At 33.7% G+C, this 26,103-nt stretch overlaps 4 protein-coding genes across 7 annotated transcripts; 1 reads left to right on the top strand and 3 right to left on the bottom strand.

Annotated features, from left to right (window-relative positions):
* The first annotated feature begins 3,421 nt into the window (after positions 1–3,421).
* LOC105764816 (membrane-anchored ubiquitin-fold protein 3) lies at positions 3,422–6,122 on the top strand. Its single transcript, XM_012583583.2, has 4 exons — positions 3,422–3,561; positions 3,651–3,933; positions 4,873–5,043; positions 5,738–6,122. Exons 2-4 carry the CDS (start codon positions 3,804–3,806, stop codon positions 5,791–5,793), a joined length of 357 nt encoding a protein of 118 aa, XP_012439037.1. The 5' UTR covers positions 3,422–3,561; positions 3,651–3,803; the 3' UTR covers positions 5,794–6,122.
* A 110-nt stretch (positions 6,123–6,232) lies between these two features.
* LOC105762244 (glutamate-1-semialdehyde 2,1-aminomutase, chloroplastic) lies at positions 6,233–7,632 on the bottom strand. Its single transcript, XM_012580132.2, is given in 9 exon segments — positions 6,233–6,507; positions 6,510–6,533; positions 6,536–6,635; positions 6,637–6,663; positions 6,666–6,729; positions 6,731–6,770; positions 6,773–6,957; positions 6,959–7,164; positions 7,477–7,632. Coding segments are annotated over 9 exon segments (1,002 nt in total). The 3' UTR covers positions 6,233–6,307.
* A 1,101-nt stretch (positions 7,633–8,733) lies between these two features.
* LOC105764815 (TPD1 protein homolog 1) lies at positions 8,734–12,134 on the bottom strand. 3 transcript variants are annotated; one of them, XM_012583580.2, is made up of 4 exons: positions 12,057–12,134; positions 10,883–11,186; positions 10,538–10,639; positions 8,734–9,152 (listed from the first exon to the last, which is right to left on the bottom strand). In XM_012583580.2, the coding sequence occupies exons 2-4, from the start codon at positions 10,959–10,961 to the stop codon at positions 8,809–8,811; spliced, it is 525 nt and encodes a 174-aa protein (XP_012439034.1). In that variant the 5' UTR covers positions 10,962–11,186; positions 12,057–12,134; the 3' UTR covers positions 8,734–8,808. The 3 variants fall into 3 exon arrangements, with proteins under 3 accessions (XP_012439034.1, XP_012439036.1, XP_012439035.1); XM_012583582.2 differs by lacking the exon at positions 12,057–12,134 and adding an exon at positions 11,718–11,941; XM_012583581.2 differs by lacking the exon at positions 12,057–12,134 and adding an exon at positions 11,749–11,941.
* A 4,599-nt stretch (positions 12,135–16,733) lies between these two features.
* LOC105764814 (protein MICRORCHIDIA 7) lies at positions 16,734–23,903 on the bottom strand. 2 transcript variants are annotated; one of them, XM_012583576.2, is made up of 20 exons: positions 23,180–23,903; positions 22,703–22,777; positions 22,542–22,576; positions 22,378–22,456; positions 22,134–22,226; positions 21,950–22,034; positions 21,351–21,426; positions 20,602–20,730; positions 20,171–20,269; positions 19,956–20,057; positions 19,417–19,578; positions 19,230–19,325; positions 18,921–18,972; positions 18,709–18,820; positions 18,576–18,625; positions 18,046–18,422; positions 17,776–17,867; positions 17,601–17,688; positions 17,378–17,500; positions 16,734–17,162 (listed from the first exon to the last, which is right to left on the bottom strand). In XM_012583576.2, the coding sequence occupies exons 1-20, from the start codon at positions 23,637–23,639 to the stop codon at positions 17,064–17,066; spliced, it is 2,484 nt and encodes an 827-aa protein (XP_012439030.1). In that variant the 5' UTR covers positions 23,640–23,903; the 3' UTR covers positions 16,734–17,063. The 2 variants fall into 2 exon arrangements, with proteins under 2 accessions (XP_012439030.1, XP_012439029.1); XM_012583575.2 differs by having other exon boundaries at positions 18,552–18,625; positions 23,180–23,901.
* Between the last annotated feature and the right edge of the window lie 2,200 nt (positions 23,904–26,103).

Here is a 26,103-nt window from a genome sequence, read left to right as displayed (position 1 = left end):
GACTGAAAATAACAGATCTTGCCTTCCTGTACTGACAATGAAGCAGATCGAGGACACCAGCCTTATTTCCCTGACCAGCAGTGGAGTAGGTTGAAAATAGCAGATCTTGCCTTCCTGTACTGGCAGCGAAGTAGATCGAAGACACCAGTCTTATTGCCTTGGCGTTACAGTAGAACAAATTAAAGCTAAAGGTAGCGAATCATGTTTTGCTGGCGGTGTAGTGGAGCAGATCGAAGACGGTGAATCTTATCTTCCCAAGGTAGTAGGGAAGCAGATTTAAGCCACCAATCCTATCTCCCTGAGCAGCAGTGGAGTAGGTTGAAGATTGTAGATCTTGTCTCCCTAAACAGTAGTGGAGCAGATTGAAGACGGTGAATCTTATCTTCCCAAGGTAGTAGGGAAGAAGATTTAAGCCGCCGGTCCTATCTCCCTGAGCAGCAGTGGAGTAGGTTGAAGATTGTAGATCCTGTTTCCCTAAGCAGTAGGAGAGCAGATCGAAGACGACTATTCTTATCTTCCCAAAGTAGTAGGGAAGTAGATTTAATCCAATAATCCTACTTCCCTGATGTTGGAGTGGAGTAAGTCGAAAAAAGTGAGCCTTATCTCCCCGAAGCTACAGTGGGTTAGGAAGAGGCTACTTGAAGAAGCACCAAAAGTCAAGACTTGGCGAGACCAAGCAAAATTTGTCTTTGAAATCTTTACTCCATTCTCGTTACACGACAACGAGCAAAGAGGGGCAGCTATAATACCCAAATTTTACCCGGCCCTATAAATAAATAAACACCAAATTAAAATAATTAAAACCCAAAAAAGCCCAAACCATTAACCCTAGCCCATTTACATAGTGGCCCGAAACAAAAAGTTTTCAAATAGCAGCAGAAACCCTAGGCAGCACCCCTTCTTTAGCGCCGCAGCAATCGCCCCATCACCCCCACGTTGCAGCGATCCCGCCCACGTTCAGCAGCCTCTACGCACGATCGTCCAGCAACAAACCACAAACCGCAAGCACGTTAGAATAACAGAAAGATAACAAAATGATAAAAGGGGATTTCTTTTTTGAAAAGAAGGGGGAAAATTAGTGTAAAAAAATCAGTGTAAAGATAAAGGATCAGTGTAAAGAGAGAATCAATACGAAAAAGAAAAAATTTGAAAGAAGGTGGTTTTTCTTTTTTTTTTCTAAAAAATTTGAAAGAAGGTGGTTTTTCTTTTTTTTTCTTCTTCTGTTTTGTTTCCTGTATTTTTCTTTTCCGTTTTTTATTTTAATCGTATAAAAAAGGAACAGAGAGGAGACGAGTGGTTTACTTGGTGGACGGACCTTAGTTCACTCCGTCGCCATCGGAGGTGGGCGAGGATCGGAGGTTTTGGAGTAGCCTGGTTGCTGGCAGCGGCTTAGGGAATGCATTTTTGAAAACCCTAGCAGAGAATTTTCCCCCCTCCCATCTGTTTTTAAAGAAAATGAAATAAAATGTTTTTTTAAAGGAAATTTTGGTTTTAATACTATAAGTAAAACTGCGCCGTTTGATGAGGTAGATCCGCGCGTCAACCCGACCCGCAAGCAGGGTCCGCACGTTCTTGCCCTAAATGGGGGATTTGCGTAATTAGGCCTCCCTTTTTGCAACATGTTTTAATCAGATATGTTTTTCTTCTTTTAATTTGGCCCAAATATTTTATCCTTATGGCATTTTAATCCACGTCGCTATGCAGCGTTTTGGGGAGCAGAATTATTTTCCCTTTTAGTCCCTCATTATTCGCGCACTCATTTTTGTCCCTTTCTTTTTATTTATTTACGGATTTGCCCCCGAATTTCTGTTTTAAGTTCAAATTAGTCATTTTTTGTATTAAATTAATTAATTTCAATAGTATTATCATTATTTTTACTATTATTATTATTATTATTATTTTAATATTGCTATTACTATTATTGTATATACTTTATTATTATTTATTATCATTTCTCTTATTGTATCGATATTATTAATATATTTGTTATATTTTCACTTTCTTTCTTATATATTCATTTTATTTATAATGTTTTTTAAATTTACATAGAAATATCTTTGTATAATATTTTATATTTATATACATATACATATACATTTTTTATCAAATTATTTTTATTTTACGCATATACATACGTAATATACTATAACTTTTTTAACTTATTTCTATATATATATAGATACTTCATTCCTTCTAAATATCCTAGTTTATTTTATTTACCTTAGCTTTTTACACATATTTACACATATTATTTATATTACTTATTAGATTAACATATGTACATTGTTTTATGTATTTAGATTTTCTTTTACAATATTTACTTTAAGATTCATTTAGATATTATCATTTTATGTAGTGTTCACTCTTAAACTCAATGTATAATTTATTTCAAACTCTCATGTGTATGTGTCGTTTTACACTTGGTATTTCTTTTAAGATTAGGTTTTTTAATATTAGCCTTCAAATATTGGTGTTAATATTTACATGAGATATGGATTTATTGCTCGTATATGTATTGTGTTGTATACTTGTATTTATTGATTATATATTTTTAGCTTATAAATTATTGCTTTGTGTTATACACTATTGTTCATTCGCATTTCGTTTAAAAGGTTGCACTTGATTTAAACATCGAAATCTTTTTATCCATAAGTTTTCAATATATTCGGTATCCAAGATTCTCGAAAGGATTGTGCCCTAATTTACTGTGCTTCAATTTTTCTCGTTGAATTTAGGTAAGCGAGTACCCTTTTTCAATTTCAAATCAAAGCTTATTTCGGGAATTCAAAACGTTATGTCCTAACTCATTGGATATGACATTTTGTTATCTTGAGACAAGGTTTTTAATAAAGGCAAACTCACGTGTTGTCATCGAAACTTCAAAGAATCGTATCCTAACTTACTGAGTTTCGATTTCCTCATTGAAGCAAGATGACAAAATTTTATGGTTTTCGAAATGATAAATTTCAATAAAGATTTTTTAAAAAAGGGAATCGCTTTTAATCTTTTTTCGACATTCGACTTAAAGACATCAAAATCGATTAGGTACCAATTTTTGAGCGTTATGAGAGTGCTAATCTTTCCTCGTGCGTAACCAACTCCCGAGCCTGTTTTCTCGAATTTTGTAGACCAGAATCATTATTTTAATAAATCAAAATGTTTTATTAAAGTAATTAATCTCAAGGTGACCCGATCACACCTCGAAAAAAAATTTGTGACGATTCTATTTGTGTTGTAGAAGTCGACCCCCTTTTTTTAAAAATAAAAATTATTTCGACATTTCTTTCTTTTTTTTTCTCCTCCTCTATTGCTTCTTCGTCCCCCACCCCCAGACAAAAAGAGGGAAGAGAATAAATTAAAACGACAGCGTACTATAACTTTTAAGACAACGACTTATCTACCTCTTTTGGCAGCGAAACGACCTCGTTTCGGTGGAGCGGTTGGGGGGCTTTTGGACTTATTTGTCGTCTTCAGTTCACCAAACTCGCAATCTTTCAAAAAGAACCATAAGAAAATAATTCAAGAAGCCTTCAAGAAATCAACTACTACACATTAATTGAGGTTTGAATTTCGATCCTATTTCTTTTGGGTCTTATCTAAGTCATAAATTTAGTTTAATTTTCAGTTCGGTTTTAATTGTTGAAATTTAGGCGGCGGGGTGTTTCGCGGTTTGATATGATTTGATGAATCGAGAGAGCGGTGATTGGTGACTCGATTTGTTGGAAGAATTGGAACACGTGGCAGCATCTGGTTGGTGGTAGGTGGCAGCGGCAGCGGAGGAGGAGGAGGAGAATTGAGCAGAAATGCCGGAGGAGGATTTGGTGGATATAAAGTTCAGGCTTTATGACGGGTCGGATATCGGGCCGTTTCGGTACTCCGCCACATCCACCGTGGATATGCTTAAGCAAAGAATTGTCTCTGATTGGCCCAAAGGTTTATCATCAGCCATTCCCCTTGTCCCATTTCTTTTCGAATTGCTTATGAAGTTCCTGCTGTTGGGTTTTTGTTTTGTAATTAAAATTTACAATTGTTGTAGATTTCTGGGCTTCTGGTAAATTTAGAAGAAATTTTTTGCTATATAGTATATAGTAATATTGCAGAGGTGATCCAATTTGGAGTGCGCACTTAATTATTGTGAAAACTGAAACTAAATGAAGAAAGCTGTAGGGTTAGCAATGGAATTCAATAAAGGGGGGGGGTTTATAGAACAAGTTGATAGTTGAGTTTTATGGTAGAGAATTTTAGGAACTTTGGTTCTAACCTCTTTGCCGTGAAATGTTGTCTTTAGCTTTGTAAAGTACCCACAAACTATGTTACCCAGATTTATTTTTGCTAAAGTACTTGTGTTGGAGAGACATTGCTGACCTGAATATGGGAATATGAGCCTTCAAGTATAGCAAAAACTTTTAAAACTGAGCAAACCATGTGCCTGAATAGCATATGATGCCAATGGCCAAACAAAGGGAGGAGATCCCCTTTTTTATATTGTTGTACCTGCTCCGATGATGTATTCAGAATGATCAATTAATAAGAATTGCAAATTGTCTTATGAACCTAAATTAGGAGAGAAGGCTAAACTTGACTGTACTGTAAATACATGTTATTATCGTGAACCATTAGGCTTTTATTGGAACATTTCATTGATGCTATTGTCTCTTATTTCTTTAAGTAAATGGATTGAAAAAAGAATGATTCATGATTTTATTTCGAATATTATGAAATAACTTCAAGGAGCACATTGACTTTTGCTCCATTGTCTTGTTGCCTACGTCTATCAACTGTCTTCTGATTTTATTTTTATCTGAAGGCCCTGAAGAAAACATAAAGGCTAAGAGTTTAAAGCATTTTGTTTTAACTTTCTGCTGTCCTTAGGTAAGACAGTTGTTCCGAAGGCAGTGAATGAAGTCAAACTAATAAGCTCCGGTAAAATTTTGGAGAACGACAAGACTGTTGGCCAGTGTAAAGTACCCTTTGGTGAAGTTGCAGGTGGGATTATAATAATGCATGTCGTAGTTCAGCCATCACTTGCAAAAACTAAAACAGGTATTCTTGTCTTTATCTTCTTGTAAAACTTTTCTCTTACAGTTTTAAGAGTTCTTTCCTTTTTGCAATTAAGATTAACTTGCTTACTAAAGTTAACGTCAGGATATCCAGCTGTTTTACTTGCATTAGTAAATGATGCTACAAGTTGAAACTTGGAATTGCTTATGACTGGTAACTGATGTTTGGATGCATGATTGATGTTGTTCTGAAGGATATGATACGTGATCCCATTTGTAGGTGGAGGATTTTCTCTATTTTTGAAAAGTTTTGAAAACTATTTCATTTTATACATGCATTTTGGGAGAAAAAAATGTGGAAACTGAGAATTACCATTTAGACTTCGTCATTAATCATTGATGAGTGTGCTACTCAAGTTATGATGAACCTATTAGAGGCCATCTTTTCCTGTTCCATCATTCATTATGATGAGATGCTCCTAGCCATGTTTTGCCTCTTAATGAGAATCCATTGAACTCCAGAAGTTATTAGCCATGGGATTGCTTCGTTTTTAAAGTCAATAATCCGTGATTCACTGACACAGTATGATTGTAATAACGTAACTTTTCTTACTGCATTAAGTGCAACTTCATGTAAGTGGTAACCATCTAATTAACATTGAGATGATACTTCTGCATTTGCTTGAAACTTCATGTATCATCTTTACCAATTTAAGCTTGATTTTATGTTTGAACAGAAAAGAAGATTGATGATTCACCCAGAAAGACTGTATGCTCATGTTCCATTTTATGAAACCAAGCATATAGAGTTGGAACTTCTTTTATGCTGTTAACGATGTTTAAGAACGTAAAACGTCGTCTTTGAGTATCCTCTGTGTGTTCATTGCAAAGTCCATGTTTTCAAGTTCTTAATGGAGTGATGAAGATGTGCATTTTCCCTTACTTGGGTTCCTTCATTTATGATTGTTTCCAAATACTAGCTTGAATCATTTGTAAAGTTGTATAGGACCACTACATGTAAACAGAATATGCACACCAAATTGTAAGGAGAAATGTCTTTGTATAAATGCTTTCTGTTACTAATAATTTGTGTAAATGCTATCTGTTATTTTGTTTTTCGGACTCAGGGTGTGATAAATATGGGTATTCTTTTTCTAAATATTTGAAAAAAAAGCTGAATTATGTATTGAACATATGTGTTAGGCGGTAATTCAGGAAAAATGAAGAGCAGGTAGGAAGAATAGGCCCTTTTTTTCTTGCAGGTGATGGAAGATTCAAACTAACAAGCTTTAACTTTTTGGATGTCTTCAGAAGAATACAAACTGTGAAGGTGCAAAGTATACACCTTCCTCCAGCATTCCCCAGTAGAAGAACCTCGCAAATTTTGCTGTAACACTCTTCTTTGCATTGTCCAAGTTGTGAACAGGCCCTCCGCAAATTGCATGTCTTGTCCTCTTTCCTGCATCTAGAATGCCTTGAACGAGCTCTCCTGTGATCTTATCTAAGCATCATATGTTCCGGGCTCCTTCAACTGCCGGCTGTCATTGCCAGTGGGCTCCCACTCAAGGTCCCACCCTGGTACATTGGCTCTGTTGGTGCCACCATCTCCATAATCTCCCTCCTTCCTCCATATGCTACCAACAGGTAGACCACCACCTAGTATCTCTTCCCTGTTGTTAAATTGGGAGTTACTCCAAAACACTCCTGAGCCCCACCATAAAACAATCTTGGTTAGGTGACAGATGGCTTCAAGGAAGTCAGGTTTAGGTAGCCCAAGTTCCCAGCAAGAGGTTCAAGAATAATTGCTGCTGGTTCTGCTTTGTTACTCTTAAAATTATTTTCCACAGCTGATATGTCATTGTTAAGAGTTTCAGAAGTGGCTGCCTCTGGAACACCGGAGGAGTGGGGCAGCCCTAGGGTAGCAACTCCACTACCATCCTCGACAAGAAAAGGATCAGTAACATCCCCCAAATTTGATGATCTTTGCCATTCGGTAAAAGGCACAGGCAAGGCCCATGGGTGCTTTTGTACCAGAGTTTACAAATCAAACCATTTTGATGCTAGGAACAGCTGCGATTACCGTCTCTGCCAGAACATTCTCAGAAAGACGAGGAGTGCCAAAGCTGGTTCCTTTCTTCATTGTCTCAGCCAGGGCTGCAAGAACCTACAGATATCTGCAAACTCAATGAAGAAATCCTAGTATATCAGAAGCAAAATTTGTCGATTTCTCTCTTTTATTGACCTACAAATTCTTAGCTGCGACGATCTTGCACCCCCTACAACAAAAATAATAATTCAAAACTAGATCTGCATACGGGGCGTCAAAATAATTTCTGAACAAATTTAGTATGAAGAAATTCGTAAACAGTGAAAGGGAAGTATGCAATCTTTCTCAGCAAGTTAAAACAGTAAGATAAATGCAAGATATCAAATTATTGTAGAATGCAAAATTAGACCAAGGAAGAAAACATGTAACCTCGTCATCATCTGCATGGCTCCAGGACCCAACGTAGTTGACATACTCATTCCCGTCTGTGTCCCACACGCAACAACCCTTAAGGGAATCAATTACGACCGCTTGTCCACCAACCAAATTAAAAGCACGAACAGGAGAATTTACACCTCCTGGCATCAAATTCTACCTTGTAGAAGTTCTTGCGGGAGTCAGAAGGCAATGACTTGGCAAAACAGCGATTCAAAATCAATGATCACTTCATGTTTGTCAAAAGCAAAATAGTTACTTTCTGCCTGCCACTGTTGTCTGTATAAAAAGCAATCATATTCAATTAAGCACGGCTCATTTCCTCCAATTTCAGATCAGAATTTAATCCAAAATTGAAGTAGGATTAATCTACAATATAACATTCTAAATTCAAGTCAAATCAATTCATCCGACATATATTATAGAGAATTCAAAACAGATTTTCAGTTCATAGCAAACCCAATTGACAAATCAAAATATCCGCTAAGAAGAAACAGATGATAAAAGGAAAAAAAGAAAAGGGGATGAAAATTACCTTAGCAGGAGTGAAAGCTTCTTCAGATTTTTTCAAGGGTATAATTCTTCTTCTTATATTCACCAGAGGATCGCGGTGAAAGAAATGCTTTATATAGCTTAGATCCAATTGTTATGATTGTAAATCTTCTTGCTTGTCTCAAGAAGAAGCTGCTGAAACTGTAAAGAAAGATTAGCCTTTGGAGACGAGACAAATATGGTGGGTCGGCCGTCAATTATTGTTCCTCAGGAAAACCGTTAAAAGTCAAACTGGGTGGGCCGGGTTTTTTCCCTTGTCTTTTATGCATTAATTGTTTTTTCATTTTTTAATGGATATTGAAGAATTTAAGCTTTTCCTTTTTCATATTTGTATGTTATTCCGTTGTATTTCACCAATCCAAACATGCAGGAGTGTGAGGAAGGTTCATCTTTTCTTGAAACAAACAAACATGGATACAAAAGCATGGAGGGATGGATCATCATCCTCTAAGTCACAGTTTCAAATTGTCGGATATATGTATGTATGCCTCAAAATATAGTAATGTTGCTCCTCATACCTACAAACCAATCCATTATATGCCCCACTATTTACAAAATACCCTCAAATCAAAACTCCCGCATCACACACTATTCCACCGACACGAAATCACACTTTACAGTATCCCATCAACTCTTTTTAATCAATCGACAAAAGGGCTCACACCAGTAAATGACATAACAAGAAAAGCTAAAGCAGTATCAGCAAAAACCCAATAGGATCCATTCATGATGATATATGCATGGAAAACTAACCAAGTGTTTATGGGTATATTACTAAGAACACACCACACGAGAGACGGAAAGTGGGTAAAGGAAGGTATTAGCGTATTGAAAGGAGAGAGTGCCACCGTTGATCAATGGCTTGCCGTCGTTCACGAGGCAGTCATTGTAACGAAGGCGCTTGAATATTTTGGGGTTAATGAGACGAGCGGAGCTGAACCAGCCGCAGGTTAAGTGGATCCCTGAGATGTCACACCCACTCACACATACGTTCAGGATTTCCACTGTGTAGGTGGGAATGCCGCTTGGCAGTGGGGCGGTGGGTCCCTGGTTTATCACTATGTCAGCTTTACTACACTTCTCTCCCCATATCCGGTTGGTTTCCGCCAGTGCTGTTCCTGCACACACATAACGACAAAACCAAATATGCCTTTTTAAAGGTCCCACCCCCAAATAAACCCCATTCATATCCATTTTTGTTTTCAATATCAAATCCATCCCATACTTTTATATTAAAAATTCAGATAGTGTGAAAAGGCCTAAGCTATCAAAATTTGGGTTCCAATTATGGAGATAATATTGTTAAAAGGATATAGAAGATAACTTCGTTTAAAAAGAATTGTGATGCCGACTGAATCTTAACTCAGTTGACATCAACATTATTATAATAGATAGTACTAAGTATTGTAAAAAAAACTGTGATCCACTTCTTCTTTTTTTCTGTATGGCAAATAAATAAATAAAATAAAGCAAATGTAATGTGAAAGACCGCCAAACTAAACCAATAAAGGGGAAAGGTCTACAGACAAAATACACCTTTTAGGAGGATGCTTCACAGGAATTGTAGGGAAAAAGATAAAAAAGACAAAATTTATCCTAAAAGGCATTGCTACAAAGGGGGGACACAATATGCAAATTGCTTTTAAAGCTTTGACCTTTTCATCTAACTTACATTTTTTATTGAAAAAGAAAAGAAAATTTCAAACAAGGTTTTGAGTTAGCTCTAAAAAAGCACTTTTCTCCAAATATATCAAAAGATTTTGTTAAGAGTGTTGGAAATATACTTTTTAGATTAATAAGTATAATAGCTTCATTCAATGCATCTTCCACTTTTCATTTTGCTTAAAATACAATACAAAAATTAAGTGATAAAGGACTTGTATTTAAATTTTCACTTTATACATCTTAAATTCAATACTTATACAATCCACACTCCTAACTCTTATTAAAATAAATACTCAGAATTATCAAACATATTCTAACTTAACATTTACATTAATCCTAATGACAGACAAATTTATATTATAAAAATACTTTTAAGGCAGTAGCATAAAAAGATGGTGCTAGATTGTGGAGTAGGCACAGTGCAGGACTGAACTCGGTGGGCTAAAGACATTAGACTTCCAATTACGAAGAAGGCTAAAGGTTGATAAAACTTTGATGGGATTTAAGGACTCCCCATCTTAATTAAAGAGACTGAATCATCAATGGCAAGGCAACATGACAGCCATTGTTAACAGTGCAAGATAGCGTCAACCATAACAGAAGAAAAAGAAAAGGACAAAGAAATACAACAGACGTGTGCGCCTCTGACATTTGAACCGTACGCATTGCTATTTGTTACTACGAATTTTTGGCATCAAAACACCCGTCATATCATAAGCCCCCACACATTCGAAAAACAACTACCAAAAAAATCCCAGTTTTGTTTTAAAATTCATTTTTGCATTTTATAATGAAGAAAATTTGTGGGTAATTCTAGTTGTTTTTTTATTGTACTTACGAAGAAGCTTGCGATGTGGCGTTAAAAGGGTGTGGTTCCCTTGGTTGATCCTTAGCCTCAATAGCTTCAAACCAAATGAGCCATTGATGTTTTTACCTTGACCTGCAACAAAATCCCACGATTTTAGTTAAAGAATGCCTTTATTATACTATAATAATAAGCAATAGAAAAAGACAAAGAGGAAGATAACAAGGAATTTAAAAGGAAAAAGAGAAACATGGAGAAACCCCCCATGCTTCTGAAAGAGAGGTGTCCATCATCCACTTTGATAAAGGAAACAAAAATTTTATATTAAACTAAAAGAAAAAAAAAAAGTCTCTATGACCATGCATGTAAATCGCGCACCTGAGAAAAGGGCGACGAGGAAAAGGAATAATACGGCGAAGGACAACGATGATAGTAGAAATAGGAATCGCCGATTCATCGGTGAAAGCAACCAAAAATTCAAACGAAGAAGAAAAAGGAGAAACCCTCTTTTATCAGATTCTCTTCTCCAAGTCTTAATGGTCAACGAGTAGACTCGGGGAACTTGAAGCAGGTGAGTTGAGCCTCGAGTTGATAAGAGGTGCTCAAAACGCCATGGGGGAAAAAAAGACAAACGAAGAGTTTTCTTATTTTCTTTTGATGGGTGTTTCAGATACCAGAAAATCTGCATCAAAACAACATTGAAGATTTATATATATAGATATATATATAAGAACATCACATCCATCCATCCATCAAAATCTAAATATATATATATATATGAAAAACGAAAAAGGGGAGATGAAAAAACAGCCGTCAGATGAGGAGTAAGGGGCGATTAAGATTTTGACTAGAACCAAAAAGAAGGTGTACAAAAACCGACTAGGTTTCACGAGAGCTAAAGTTTAGGGTCCAAAACAGACTAAACAGTGACCTAAACGACGGCGATTCGTACCACACCAACTCACTAAACAAAGAGTTTTGAAAACCCATTTTCATTTCTTGTGTTTTCCTATTATCTCAATAAAAAGGGAAGTGTTTTCTAATGGTGCTAAAAAGTAGCAGTTCTTGAGAAAAGAGAAAGAAATGTTTGCAATGAAAGGGAAAAGAAAAGAGTTAGACAAACCCATAAAAACTCAGTAGAACTTGAATAAAAATAATATGCATAGAAAATCAAATTCCCAATGGCTATAAAAAAAAAAGTAGTGGAATTTACTGAGCAGATGACAGAGCAAATAGTACAGTACACAAACAATGCAACAGCGATGCAGAGGAGAAGCAGGCCAGATAGAATTGCCCTTATTTATTATTCATTTGCATGAATTATATTAATGGGCTTAGCTTCTTTCTTCTTCTTTTCTTCTTTTACTAAGTATAGTTGAGAGGAGAAATTTTGCAGAAAGAAGATGGTGAAAGAGGGAAATGACAATAAGAAATAAAATCCCGAAAAGTTAATCGCAATTATTGGACTAAAATTCAAGTTTTTACTACATTTAATCCCCTTTTTTCTCTCAATTTAATAAGAAACGTAGAAAAATAAAGAGAGATTCTTCACCTTAGGATCCGTGACAGAGAAGAGAATCAACAGTTAAACGCATGCGTTTTGGGATTTCGAAAGAAGATAAGCAATGCCAAGGGCCAAGGTTGAAGGCAAAGTAATATTTATAGTTGAGAAAAAAAAGTTATTATTATTTATTTACTTCTTTTTAAAATGGTGTTAGTGTTTATTTTTATGGCGTAACATTATTTATAATTCTTTTTAATTTTTAAATATACTGATAATAATATCTATGTTAAAATAGGATTCAATAAATAGCATGACCTCATAAAAAATATAAAATTAAACTTCTTATTGAAATTAAAAAGAGAGAGAGAGAGTATGAAATGATGATAAAAGGACTGATATGAGATCAGTGTGTGGGGTCAGTGGACAACGTCACGTGCGGCCTAATTATATAATTTAATCATTATGACATTGTTAAGTAGGGAATCCTTGGGTATTAACTACTCTTTATTTGAAAATAAATGAAAATTTCCATAAATAATTGTGTACCAAAATGTAAATTCTTGAAATTCCCCCAATTCTCCGACGTTGACCATTGAATAATTTTGGATTCGACTTGAATTTATGTTGACTCTTTAATTTCTATTATAATCTTTTGTTTTCTGCTGTTTTTTGGTATATTAATCTGTTCATACTGTGATGTTTTGTATTTTTCAATCAATTTATGAATCTGTTATTCATATATAATCATTATTTTTGTATTTATAATAAATTTTAACTCGTTCTACAGTCTATTCAAATCCATTTACTCTCAATAATATCTTAAATCTTATTTGAAGATTAATTTTATTAATTAGAGATGAACAAGTTACGTAAGCAATATTTTTATTTGGCATTCTTTATGTTCATTTTACGATTTATGTTTAAGTTTGCAGTTGATCCTTTCAATAATTTACATTTTCTCCTTAAAAATACAATATGTCTTATCATTGTATCTATATCAATTGATGTTCTTTTTTCTTAATATTAATTTTATTGCAGGTTTTTATTATATCTGTTTTGTTTTTACACAATGTCTAGAACTATCCAAAGCCTCTCCTCAACTTTTAAATAGAAAGATAACGTGCTTTAACGCACTCAAACCCACGCATTCTTGCACTGATAATAATATTAATGTCAATCAAACTAAAACTCGATAGTATAGAGAGAGTAAAAATTGCATGAAAAAAGAAGAAAAGGGAAGTAGATGATGAAATGAAGCAAGTTGAAAAGGCCCAAAAGAGAAAGAATGGGTGATGTTAATAATTACAGAAGAAAGGAAAGGAAAAGGTCAAAACAAGCAAATGGGCAAGTGATGAGTAGAACTTGAATGGGTATTGAATTAAAAGTGGATTTCCACATTTATCATTATTCTCATTACTAGATTTTGACAGCACCATTTTTTTCCTTTTCAAAATGAATGCTAATTTCCTTGGAATAAATCATTTTCAATTAATTTTGTAAATGTTTTTTTTTCACTTTACTACTAATGGGGCAAAGTATAAACTTTTGATTAGCAAAGTAACGACTTCCTTTTGGATAGAATTGGAGCATATGATTATAACTCTTATATATTTATGTATAATTCCAAAAAAGAAATCTTATATTTTATAGTAATTTTATAACTCGAGATCATATTTTTATGTTTGGATAAATAATATTATCTTGATTTAAGATAGTATTATTTTATATCATACTATTTGGTATTGTTTCTTTTACGTCGAAAATTTATTTTATGTTGAGTGAATTTTTTATTATATTATAGTTCGTCAACTAAGTATATATATTTTTATTCTAATAAATGAATCCAATAGGATGATGTAACATATCTAATAATACACGGAACATCCCTCAATCCAAACACCTTTAGTAGGATAAAGATGATTATCTTGAACTAATATATGATATACCAATGGTGCTAAAATTCGATAATATAGGAAGTAATTTCGATCCTTAGTTGATGTAAGATTTTGAGCAGAGTCTACACTTTTATACTTCACCTTTTGCCATTGTTTTTTTTTCTATGTCAAAGTTTTACTTTATGATTAGTTTTAAACTTGTGTTGTAACACCCGCCACTGAACTAAAGACAAACTCAAATAACTGACGTCACATTTAGATGTTTAAACTCGTCATTCGATTCTGATCACCCCATCATATGACTAATCAACCAAAAAACACATTCACTACTCATTTCTGCACCATCACTCAAGTTCTTTTTGGGCCCAATACATCAAACAACAAAAAAAGAGCACTTTCGGGTCAATCTGTAACACTTTGATTCAAAATAAAGCAGAGGTATCGATACCTTGAAACTTTATTTAGCTATTAAATTTATATGTATCTATATCAAAATGCTAGGTATCGATGCTAAAGTACAAAGACATAAAATCAAACTCAAAAACACCTTCAATCAACTCCAACCATCTCCAAATCAAGCCATTGATATAAACATAATCAAATCAAATAAATACCAAATGTATTTAAATATTTATATAATTTCATAAAACATCACCAAAACACTATCATACGTTGATCCTTAGTTTCAAAATAAGTAGAAAACAATTTAAAAGAGCTATAATAGGAATTCAAATAAATTTAATTCAAATTTTCAATAATTATAATTATCATCAATTGCATATTCATCATCATTTTATTATCTTGATCTTTTTCATACTTATCATTCAAATTCAATAATAACTTTTAAATGTCAATCGATATACGAAATTGTATCCAACCAAACACACCAATTGCACCAAATGGTACATTTAAGCAAAATACACCAATACATAAACAATACGAATCATGTTAATGTTAATCTCCCTCAGACACATGAATGCACAATAGTATATACAGTATTCCTGACATATCACAGATCACATAATTTGTACATGCGTGAATAACTATTACTATCAGCATGTTTGTCATATCCAGTTAATTCACACCAAGTTTATTAGGGCAATATTTGACAATCATGTCTCAATTCTCTCAAAATTTTAAAATTTAAAATATTTAGTAATCACAATATTTAAATTTAATTAATAATTTATATTCACTAATTAAAAATTAAAAATAAGTTAGAAACTATATATAAAAATAGAATTTTGCACAATCTATTATATTTAAAAATTCAAAATATATATTTTAAATTCAATCTAATTTCAATTATCAATTAAACTTTTTTCTCATCAATTAATTAAGCTTTTATATTATTATGTTGTAATTTTATAACCATATTATTAATAAAATGTTACAACATTTATAAAAATAAAAACAATTAAACTTATTTTGATTAATACATACAATCAACCAATGCAAAAAACTAGTTATAAATATTATTAAATTTTAGTAATACACTATACATTCCATTAAAATATTTCAAATAATATTAAAAACTAAATAATATTCATTAGAATTTACTAAACAAATATATATTTGATCTAAAATTTGAAAGATAAACCTTAATACATTAGATGGTTTTAAAATTTCCATAAACTCTTTTTCTATTTAGATAGATAAATAAATTTTAAAAATCGCACAAATATAAAAAAGGTTGAAATTAAATACTAAATTGCAAATTAAACTACCAATTATATATTCAAGACTTAAAAGATCAATAGCTCAATTCTTTGACACCAGTTTGGTATTATATTTTCCATATTTTTAGTATTGATCGTCTCCTTGGTCTCTGCCATCAATTTTTCTTCTTCATATTAGGTGCAATAGCTCATTTAATAATATTTATAGAATAACTAAGAAAGATATGACTAAATATTAAAAAAAAACAATTTAAACCATCAAAGTAAAACATGTACATAACCAAGCTATTCAAAGTTAAATTGGATGATTTTCAAATAATTTCTAATATATTTGATTAAATTTTAGATAATAAAGGTAGATATTGTATTTTAGTTTTAAATCTAAAATTAAATTATCTAGTTTTTAATTTTAGATAACAAATATTTATAATAACTTCAATTTTATTCTTTAAATAATATTATTTAAGATATTTATATTTCTTTTAAAAATTTGATAATTGATTTTAAATTTTTTAACCAAAATTTAAAATAAATAATATATAAGTAAATCATTATTTAATTTAAATATGGATAAGTTGTATATCTAAATTATTCTAAACAAAAGTTGTCCATGTAGTTTCTATAATTTAACTCAAATGATTTAATTTATCTAATCAACTATTTAATTTTAAAAAATATTTATTAAATTTAATTTTTTTTAAAACAATCAATAACGTGCCAATAAATAAAAGTATCACTTTGTCATAATATTATATAAATGTATGTCCTAAGTAATATTATATTCCAATTATCTTAGCTTCAGTATTTTGTTATTAGCACAAAGTAATGTTATTATTACGGGGCAGGGGGATCAATGAATGGAAAGGTTCAGTAGGCCCTAAGCCTAAAGACAGACAGACGAGAAGAGATCAAAAAGACTATGGGGGGGGATTGGCACTTTGGCTTTTCCATGTTTTTGGGGTTTTAATTTATTTGTGTTCAAAATTAGAAAAGATAACTTCTTGCTATTAATTCGCCTGCAAATGGAGATTTGTCTGGACGCCACCCAGAAACGCACTTAATGCCAAGCCAGACAGACAGCCAGAGAGAGGCTACCACCACCCAATGCCGCTTGCCTTCGCCAGGCCTTTTGCAGGCGACTAGGAAACCAGTTAAAACATATTTAGTTAATAAAATTTAACCGCAATCCAACATCAAAATCAAAATATTCCCACCTCAGTAACAAAAAGAGTTATAAGCTGGCAAACTACTCAGTAACCTCCTATAACTATTAAAAAGTAAAAAAAAGAAAGGAAAATACTATATGCATAGTGTATTTGGATTGCTCGACAACCCAAGCTCAAGTATCAAAGCGTTTTTCAATGTACAATGGCACTACTCATACGTTAGGGATGTGAGAATATGGGGCAAAGTAACAAAAAGAATATAGTTCACGAATCACTTCGGTTGCCTGCTAGCGGAAAAGCCGATAAAATAGTGCTCTACAGTAGCTCTCTACGCTCCTGCTTGATGTTGGGAGTTTTCATCTTCTCCAGTATCTTAACTTTGTCGAGCAACTCTTGGATGGTATTCGATGCGTCCTACAATGCCCCAACCATTCTCAATATTGTTATCCCTTCCAGGGAAAAATGAATATTTGATTGGATGAAAACAAAACAGATAAAATGAATGAAACTCATGCTTTTGTTAGCCACCAAACAGGTGCAGGGAAACCAAAGAATGAAGCCTTAAGATTCATTCACAAGTTTTACTTGGGAAATGAATCACATTAGATAAAGGGTGGACAGATCATCACCTTTAGCTTTTTTCTTAACTTCTCTTCCTCTTTGTCTCTTCGATCTCTCTCCTCCGAGAAGATGCTAATGATACTTTCTTGTTCATTGTTCAGTTGCTCAATTTTTTTCAGCGCCTCCGCCAGCTGATATACAATAAATAAACAAAGAGTGTAACAAAACCAGACAAATTATACCAGACAATTCCTTGCATTCTACTTAAGCTAGTTGGAAATTGGAGCATACCTCAATTTCAAGTGACTGGCACCGGTTTCTTTCCTGTTGCAAATCATCATGCAATTGTTGTTGATGCTCTCCCTCATATTTCTCTAATCTACAAAACATAGTAGTATCTTTTAGGTTGAAGTCATGTAATCCTGAAACCATTAATGATACAATATAATAGATATCTTCTAAAAACCTTTCTTTTAATTCAGAATTTTCCTGTTTCAACTGCTCCAGAATATGCAGATCAGTCTGGGAATGGCAACGCTCATCATTGAGACCACGCTCCTGCTAGTTCAACAAAGTGATTATTGAAAGGACCATTTTTGCAGACAAAAAACTATAACACAAATATAACACATCTGAATGCTTGTATATAAGAATGAAAAAAACATGCCTGCATGCAGAAAAAAGAACATCGCAAAGAAAAAAGTTGAATTAAAGATAAGAGATGCATAAAAATAACCTTCGACTTTGATCGTGTAACAAACTTTTGACTGCTCCCATTAGCTTGTCTCTTGGGCAAGACCTCGCACACATCATCGCTGTCATCCTCTGCAGAAGGAGAAGATGTTTCAACTGAGCTTAATCCTTTTCCAGGTCTCGTGGTGACCTTTGCACTGCTATCCATCCGTGCCGTTTTCCTATTTTCACCCTTGCTAAACACATGACCATTCCCATTTCCACCATCCACTGCTTTAGGTAATTCCTGACATTCTTTTCCTTTTTTATTCCAATTTGAGGGTGAATACAACTTGTCCAAGTCCGTAGGTCTCTTGGTGCTGCTTGTACTCTTCTTATTTGATTGAGTAGATTGTTGCGCATCATGATCAGAAGAAGGATCTACAGGATCAAAAGGTTAGACATCAACCAGGGATAACTTGAAGTCCACTGTCCACAACAAGCTTAACTTTTAAAAGAGAGAGAAAAAGAGATAGATCACATAATTGAAATAAGATTTCAAGTGCACACCTTTGCCTAAAGACTGTTCTATACCTTTCTTATTACGCCGTGGAGCATAGCCAATTCTATGACAATTGGTGGTCCTAAAATGAAGTGAGAATCATTAGAAATTAGTTTGGATCCAAAGCAGCAGTAAAAAGAAAGGGTTACATTGCTGACAACAAACCAGTAAAGTTTTTGAATTTCTTTTAGTCGTGTTTCAAGTCTAGAAAGAACTGTTGTACGCTCAAAACCCTGCTTATCATGAGCTGGCTCAACAAAATTAGCCTCCAAAACACCTGTCATAAGAAGTAAGCACATTGGAACATTTTATGGCCAACTCTGCACGTTAGGATATATAAGTAAACTAACTAGGTGTGTGCGTTGCTGAAAACATACCTATAACCCCACGACCATCACTCCCAGCAGCATTCCAAACCCTCCAAAAAGGCTGGAGAAAGAGATTAAAAGGACGAATTAAGCAAGAGCATTGTCAAAAGGAATTATGTGGATGGTAAATTTGACTACTATGTTAAGCAAAGTGCAAAAAAAACGCTGTCATTAAATACATCATTAAAATACAAGCAAAATAAAAGGAAGACCCAGTGTAGAAGAAAAACATCACAATTTAAACTGCCAGAGAAAACAAAGGAATATGTATAAGGAATCTGTGTGATACATTGTATGCAAAACAAATATAAAGCAAACCTTGATGAGTCGGTTTTTATGATAAACATTGAAACCTTGAACATCAATGTGATATTTGGCATCTTTCACAAAACCAATGGTCACCAAAGCAGCCAGCTGATAACAAAAGTGCAAGAAAATCAGGCATCGGACAAGTATGTAGTGAAGGAAATAGAAGATAAATATAATACTATTCAGTACTTATTACATTCAAATCCTTAGGAGCCCCCTCTGCACTGGGATTTGGTCGATATGTTATCATCTCAGTGAGCATCATATCATTCACTATGTTGTGGTGCTCAACATCTTTCCCACGTAAAATGATTCTGAAGTTAGGTGGAAGTCTCAAATAAAGTATTGATGCATAACTCTGCCAAAGGAACACAGAAAATAAATCAAATAATATAAGCCAAAATTTAGATGTGCTATCTCAAGCTAAACATGACATCAGTTAAAAGCAAGTAAACCATCCAAGCTTTAAAAATCTTCATGTTTTAACCAAGAAAGAAATACCTGCAGGTTCAATTTTTGAAAAAAATTTCCAATTTCACCTTGTTCACTTTAGATTTCAATATAATAAAGTAAAATTTCCTTCCCAAGGATAACAATTAAAAGTTAAAATTTTTGGATATTGCTGAATAAAAGGTCCAACTCAACAGCTATGGCATGATAAAACACAAAGAGCCATTATCAAGGGTAAAAATCATAATTTGTGCCATGGTAAAATAATAAAGTGATGATGGTTACCCTCAATGAATGTCTATATGTCAGAAAGTGCCTAGAGTTTGGAAACTCTTTTGCCATTTGTATATTTTTCTCATCACGGTTAACACCTCTGAGTTGAATATCCTGCCAATAATAATTCACTCCCATAAGTTGAACATCACAAATGCTTTATATCATATTCTGTTCGCCTTAGATTTTTAATAGTAAAGACAAAGTCAAAGATATTTGAGACATACATGCTGGTCGGCATGAAAATCAAGCTCCAATAGCCCTTGGTCATCCTCCCAGAGATTATAAATAATAATTCGTGTGCCATGGTCCTTCATCAGATTGAACTACAAGCAGGAAAAGGAAACAATTTATCACAAACAACAAACGGAAAAGCGTAAAGCAACTAAAGATTAAAAGACAGGTACTGACAACCAAACTGATAATGACAAAATATGGACAAAAAGATTATGTAAGCTTATATACTGACGACAGTGCAAAGTAAAGAAAGAAAAGATAGGTCGGAATATGAGCAACTACTTTCCGAAACACCACAGCAACAATCATCTTTCTACTGGCATCAAAATGCTTGTTCCCTTCTGCCAATCAAAAGGATTTTTAACACAAAATAACATTTTTGGACCCAACATAGAAGTTGTGAAAAATGAACCACAATTACCTGACGAAGGAGGTCTGCTTCACTTGAAAATGGAGACCACTGTACTATAGTTTCCGCATTCCTATCCCAATCACTGACAGTAGATCGTGTTATCTTGCTCCACTCATCTTGTTTCCATTCATAATCTAGCTGTTCAATTCAACCCACATAATGATTAAAGGGCTCAACTAGAGCACAGTTTCTGTCATAGCGTACCAACTATAAGTACATAAAATATCAAGCAAAATAGAAATATGATCCAAAATTGATCCCTACTTTCTCTTTTCTTTTTCTATAGTGAAATTGATGATGATTCCAAGCATGAGTTGAATTAGGAAAATAAAAAACAGAAATGCTTGGCGAAATTATTTAAACTTTAGTTTTATGCATGCCATTCATAGAAACAACACCATAAATTAACAACCTCTGCAGTGAATAATGGGATGAAGTAAATCACAGATTAGCCCAATAACATGGAGTTATGAATTGATGATTTATTCACTTAAGCGAAAGAGGAGAAAGAAATAATGTCACTAACACAAGAAAACTGAACCAAAAACAAATCTTAACATAATTCTGTCAAGTTTGCACGTCAATGAAAACATAAGTTCCACAATAGAAATAAGTCTACTTCTATTTCATTGAACCCATATCCACTTGGCTATAAAAGTTATAGTGCTTATCTTTTGTGTTTTCATGTCCCACTCCATGCAATGACATTTACTACCAGTATTTTCATACAGACAACATAAGGTTCTAGTTGACATTACCATGGGTACCACAATGTCTTCCTTTCCTGTGCTTGTCAAAAACGTGTAGGACAACAGTCCAATGCTCTGTGTGGGGCTAAAAACAAAACCAGATAATATGATTACTTGCTGCAGTGACAAAAAAAATGAAAAGCAGAGTAAAAGAGGAAGCAGAGGAATTTTGGCATGTCAAATATAAAAGTGTAGCATAAAATCCAATAAATGATAGCAGATATGCTTGAAGAGAAAGCAACCAAACACAAACTCAGATATTTGAAAACTACTGCCACTGCTACAACAATGCATCAGTGTTAATATGGACAGGGATAAGTTAAGGCGAAGATTATTAAACACACCCAGTATTAACAACCAAAATGTTCAAAACTGAACAAGAAACCATAGAACGATATCTATTTACCCACTGAATGCTCCCATTCTGCACAACTTTAACCACTACCACCTTACTGGTGAACCCAGTCTAACTCTGATCACTCTGTTTGATCTTACATTCAACATTCCCAAGTAACCACAATAGACAGTTACTATTTTACCAATAATCGAATAAAAACAATTGAATTAACAAAGATAACTCTAGTCCAAAATAATGAAGAAAGACTAACCGCTTTCCATTTTTTCCACAACACCGAGAAAATACAATAACATCTGCACCAAGCCTCATGGTACTAGTCTTGAATCCATTTCCATCTGTAGAAAAGGAATAGGGATATTAAAAATGTTCTACGAGAAAGACAAATAGGCAGCTAAAAAGTATCTCTTTTCCAAATAGAAGAAATTAGTAAATACATTGTCCAATGGTGTTTGCTATTTTGCTTTTTACAGAATATCCAAGGGACATGCACTGACGCATTTTATCAGGATCCATCCCACCACCATTATCTGCAATGAAATGTGATGAACATTCAAAGCTTTACCACGTTATGAACAAAAAAAAAAAAATGAAAATCTTAAGGAAACTAAATACTCATTGAAAATAACTATTTTCAGTAGCACCTTCGCACATGTAGAATAAAGAACTCAAATGAAGTACCTTCAATGACCAACATTTGACTCCCATCCTTCTTACTTTTGAGCACATCTACATTAACATATGTAGCTCCATTGCAAACCTGAAATCAGAAAACTAATATGCTTGCAAAACTGGAAAAAGGAAAGCAAACATCACACACTAGGAAAGGTGTTGGTGTTGAGTACCTCATCCAAAGAGTTGTCCAGAAGTTCCGCAAAAGCTGGAGAAGTGAAATTAAAAAACATATCCAAAGGCCAAGAAAAACAAAAGAAAATGTTAAAAGAGAAAAATAGCTAAAATGCATAGCAAATATATGTATATTATATATATGTTATGACAACTCTACCTCCAAGGGCCCATTTATGACTCGTTGCATTGGAATGTAGAAATTTTGGATGAACCCTGACATGATCCATGCCACCTACAAGTCAAACGTAATTAAGTGAAGAAGCATTGAACAAAATCAACAAATAAAGAGAAAAAAAAAAACAGAGATCAAACAATCATTCGTTTACGCCCCGCATGATTTGAATTTCCCAACAAATTCAGCAATTTAAAAAAAGTGATCCAGGTATAGAGAGGTAAGCATATTCATCAAACAATGCAAAATTCAAAATGCATATACCCCACCGAATTGAAGTTCACTCATAACTCATAGAATTTCATCTTCTGATGGCAACATACAGTATCGTGTACTAAAAAAAGACTACAAAAATTTTTCGTGCCAGTAGGTTCCAAATTTGGAACCATATTAATATCGCCATCTTGCAAGCAAGATATAAAACTAAACTTATAACATAGCATAATTAATCAACAGTTGTACCTGTAGATAACTCCCAAGCGCTAGATGGAGCTCCTTCATAATCCCCAGCCTTCCAGAACTGCTTGCAAAGCACACTTGAACTTGGACTCAAACTCGCACTTGCCGCCTGTTCCAGCGGGCTCACCGTCGCAGAAACCTCCGCAGCCGCCGTATCATAGGCTAACGGAATAGGAGCCGGATCTTCCGGCGGTAGAGGAGCCAAAAACCCCAGCGGTAGCACAAAATCGACATCATTCACCTTCCGCTTCTTCGAAGCCCTACCTTCAGGTCCTTCCCCTGCAGAAACGACACCGTTTGGGTTATCGTTCTCGTCCAGATCGTCCGAATCGCTCGAGTCCGAATCGCTGCTACTGCTGCTGAGCTCGATAACCGAGGCAGATTGTTCCCGCACAACGCCGCTTAGTTTCCGTCTTTCCGCGTTTAACGTTTCCATAATCTCTTGCTTCACGCGAACGTTCATTGTTTAACCGCCAAAAAAGATTAAAGGGGGAAACACAACCGAAAATTCAAAAAAGTAATAGAAAAAAAATGATTCAATTTTCCAAGATTTCCTAAGTAAAGCCGCTTTTGCATGCGATAATTGAAAAGTTAGAAGTATAAAACAAATGCAGATTCTGGAGAAATTTTTCTCTTTTAGTTTCGCTTGGAGAACAAGATTCGAAGAATGAACTAACTTGGATTGAAATAAGGTATAGTAATAAATAAATAAACCAGACAGTTGGCTATGGTGTTGGCGTTTGGGCTTCTGGAGTAAGCCGAAAACGCTGATTTCCAGTTTTTACGTCGGCTACTCGGCTCCCCCGACGGTTTTATATTTTCAGTTGTTTATTAATGGACCAGAGCCGAAGCCTTTGCGGCGCCAACTATCTGAGTCTAGCTGTAATGCATATGACCTATATTTGGGCCTCATACTTTAGGCCCATCTTCAATAATGTGTATTTTTGTTTGACGTGTATAATGCGGAAAATGTACTTCACAATTAACACTTACGTGAATAACGTAACAACGTAAGAGAATATCTCGATAACAAAAATTTAGATCTTAGAGTATCTCGATGACTAAAATTTAGATCCTGATAATATTGATGTGATTTGATATTTAATATTTTTAATAATCATATCTGTTTTTTATTATAATTTAAAAGAATATAAGAAATTTTACATTTATTAATATAAACTTCCGTGTTAGTAATTTATAAAAATTAAATGTTAAATCAAAGTTTATATATAATTTTAATATTTATTCCAATTCATTCTCTTTTATTTTGTAATTAAATTTATTTTTTAAAATATTTTAAACATGAATATGAGAAACTAAATATAAGATCACAATACACATATTCTCAAATTTAATTAAACATGTTTTATATATGATTTTAATTTTGTTTAATAAGGTGAAACGAAAATTGAAGGAAGAGAAAATTAGACATATAAAATTAAACATGCTTTAGTGTGATAGGAAAACTATATATGTTTTATTAAATTACAAGTTATTGTTTTTCCATTAATATTAAAATTTAGTTTATCATTAAAGTTGAAAAGTTCTAATGTCACTTGCTTTCATTATGTGGATCATCATCAAGTAGAATCCGTCTTCAAGTTGCATGTTAGAGTTGAGTGACTAGAATCTTTATTAAATAAAATACAATGGTAAAATAAAATAAAAGTAAAATCCATATAGAACTATACTTCTTTTATTTTACATTAATTAGAATATGATTTTACAACCTTACTACACTACATCTATTTAACATTGATTAGAATAAGGTTTTTTTAACATATAAGTAGATGTAGTTTAAACTCTTCTTTTATCATTCAAATTCGACGTTAGTGACTTTTCTTCTTCTCTACTCGTCGTTTTTTCCCGAAAGGATTTTCCACATAAAATCTGTGTGTTATTTTTTTATTTCTTTTTGTTTTGCAATCGTTCTATATTGTCATTATCGATGTTAGTTCTACAAAATGGTATCAGAGCTTTTCGGGTTACTTGTTTCAATCACAGTAATGGCGATAATGAAGTATGATATTCCGTTGTTGGATCACAATACTAGATTCGCTTTGTGGCAGGTAAAGATGCAAGCGTTCTTGCACAAATGAATTTGGAGGATGCCTTGTCAGGGTTAGACAAGATGCTTTCGACATTAATGGATAAAGATAAGAGTCGTAAAGATCGAAAGGCTTTAACGCAATTATAGCTGTATCTGTCAAATGAAATTCTACAGGACATGTTGAAGGAGAAGAATGTCGCTGCATTATGGAAGACACTTGACCAGTAATGTATGTCGAAAACCCTAACTCGCAAGCTACATATGAAGCAACGTCTTTATGCTTATCGTTTGAAGAAATGTGTGTTTGTGTACAAATACTTAACTATTTTTAAAGAAATTCTCTCAGATTTAGAGGCCATGGAGGTTCAATATGATAAAAAAAAATTTATGATAGTAAATCTAAGGGTAGATTGAGATATTTAAACAGAAGTAAAACCTATAACTTCTGCAAGAAGAAAGGGCACATTAAGTCTGAGTGCTATAAATTGCAGAATGAGATCAAAAGGAATGCTGCGAATTAAAAAGGAGGTTACGAATCAAAAGGGAAAACAACCAGAACAATCCGCTGAAGCTAATGTAGCAGAAGATTATAGTGATAGTAAACTTCTAGTTGCTTTTGCTGATAACTCTAAAGTGAGCGAGGAGTGGATCATTGATTCTGGTTGCACGTTCCATATAAGTGCTAATCGGGATTGGTTTACAACATACAAAATAGTGCCTGAATGTGTTGTTTTATGAAAAATAATGCTTCATGTAAAATTACAAGTATTAACACGATCAAAATTAATATGTTCGATGGAGTCGTCAGAACACTTAATGGTGTACGACATGTAATAGAATTGAAGAGGAATTTCATTTCTTTGAGTACCATTGATTC

Source organism: Gossypium raimondii, chromosome 12 (genome assembly GCF_025698545.1).
Source record: "Gossypium raimondii isolate GPD5lz chromosome 12, ASM2569854v1, whole genome shotgun sequence".
In the NCBI taxonomy this organism is placed as follows: domain Eukaryota; kingdom Viridiplantae; phylum Streptophyta; class Magnoliopsida; order Malvales; family Malvaceae; genus Gossypium; species Gossypium raimondii.
The sequence above is the reverse complement of the archived record's forward strand: the minus strand, read 5'-3'. Positions and strand labels throughout refer to the sequence as shown.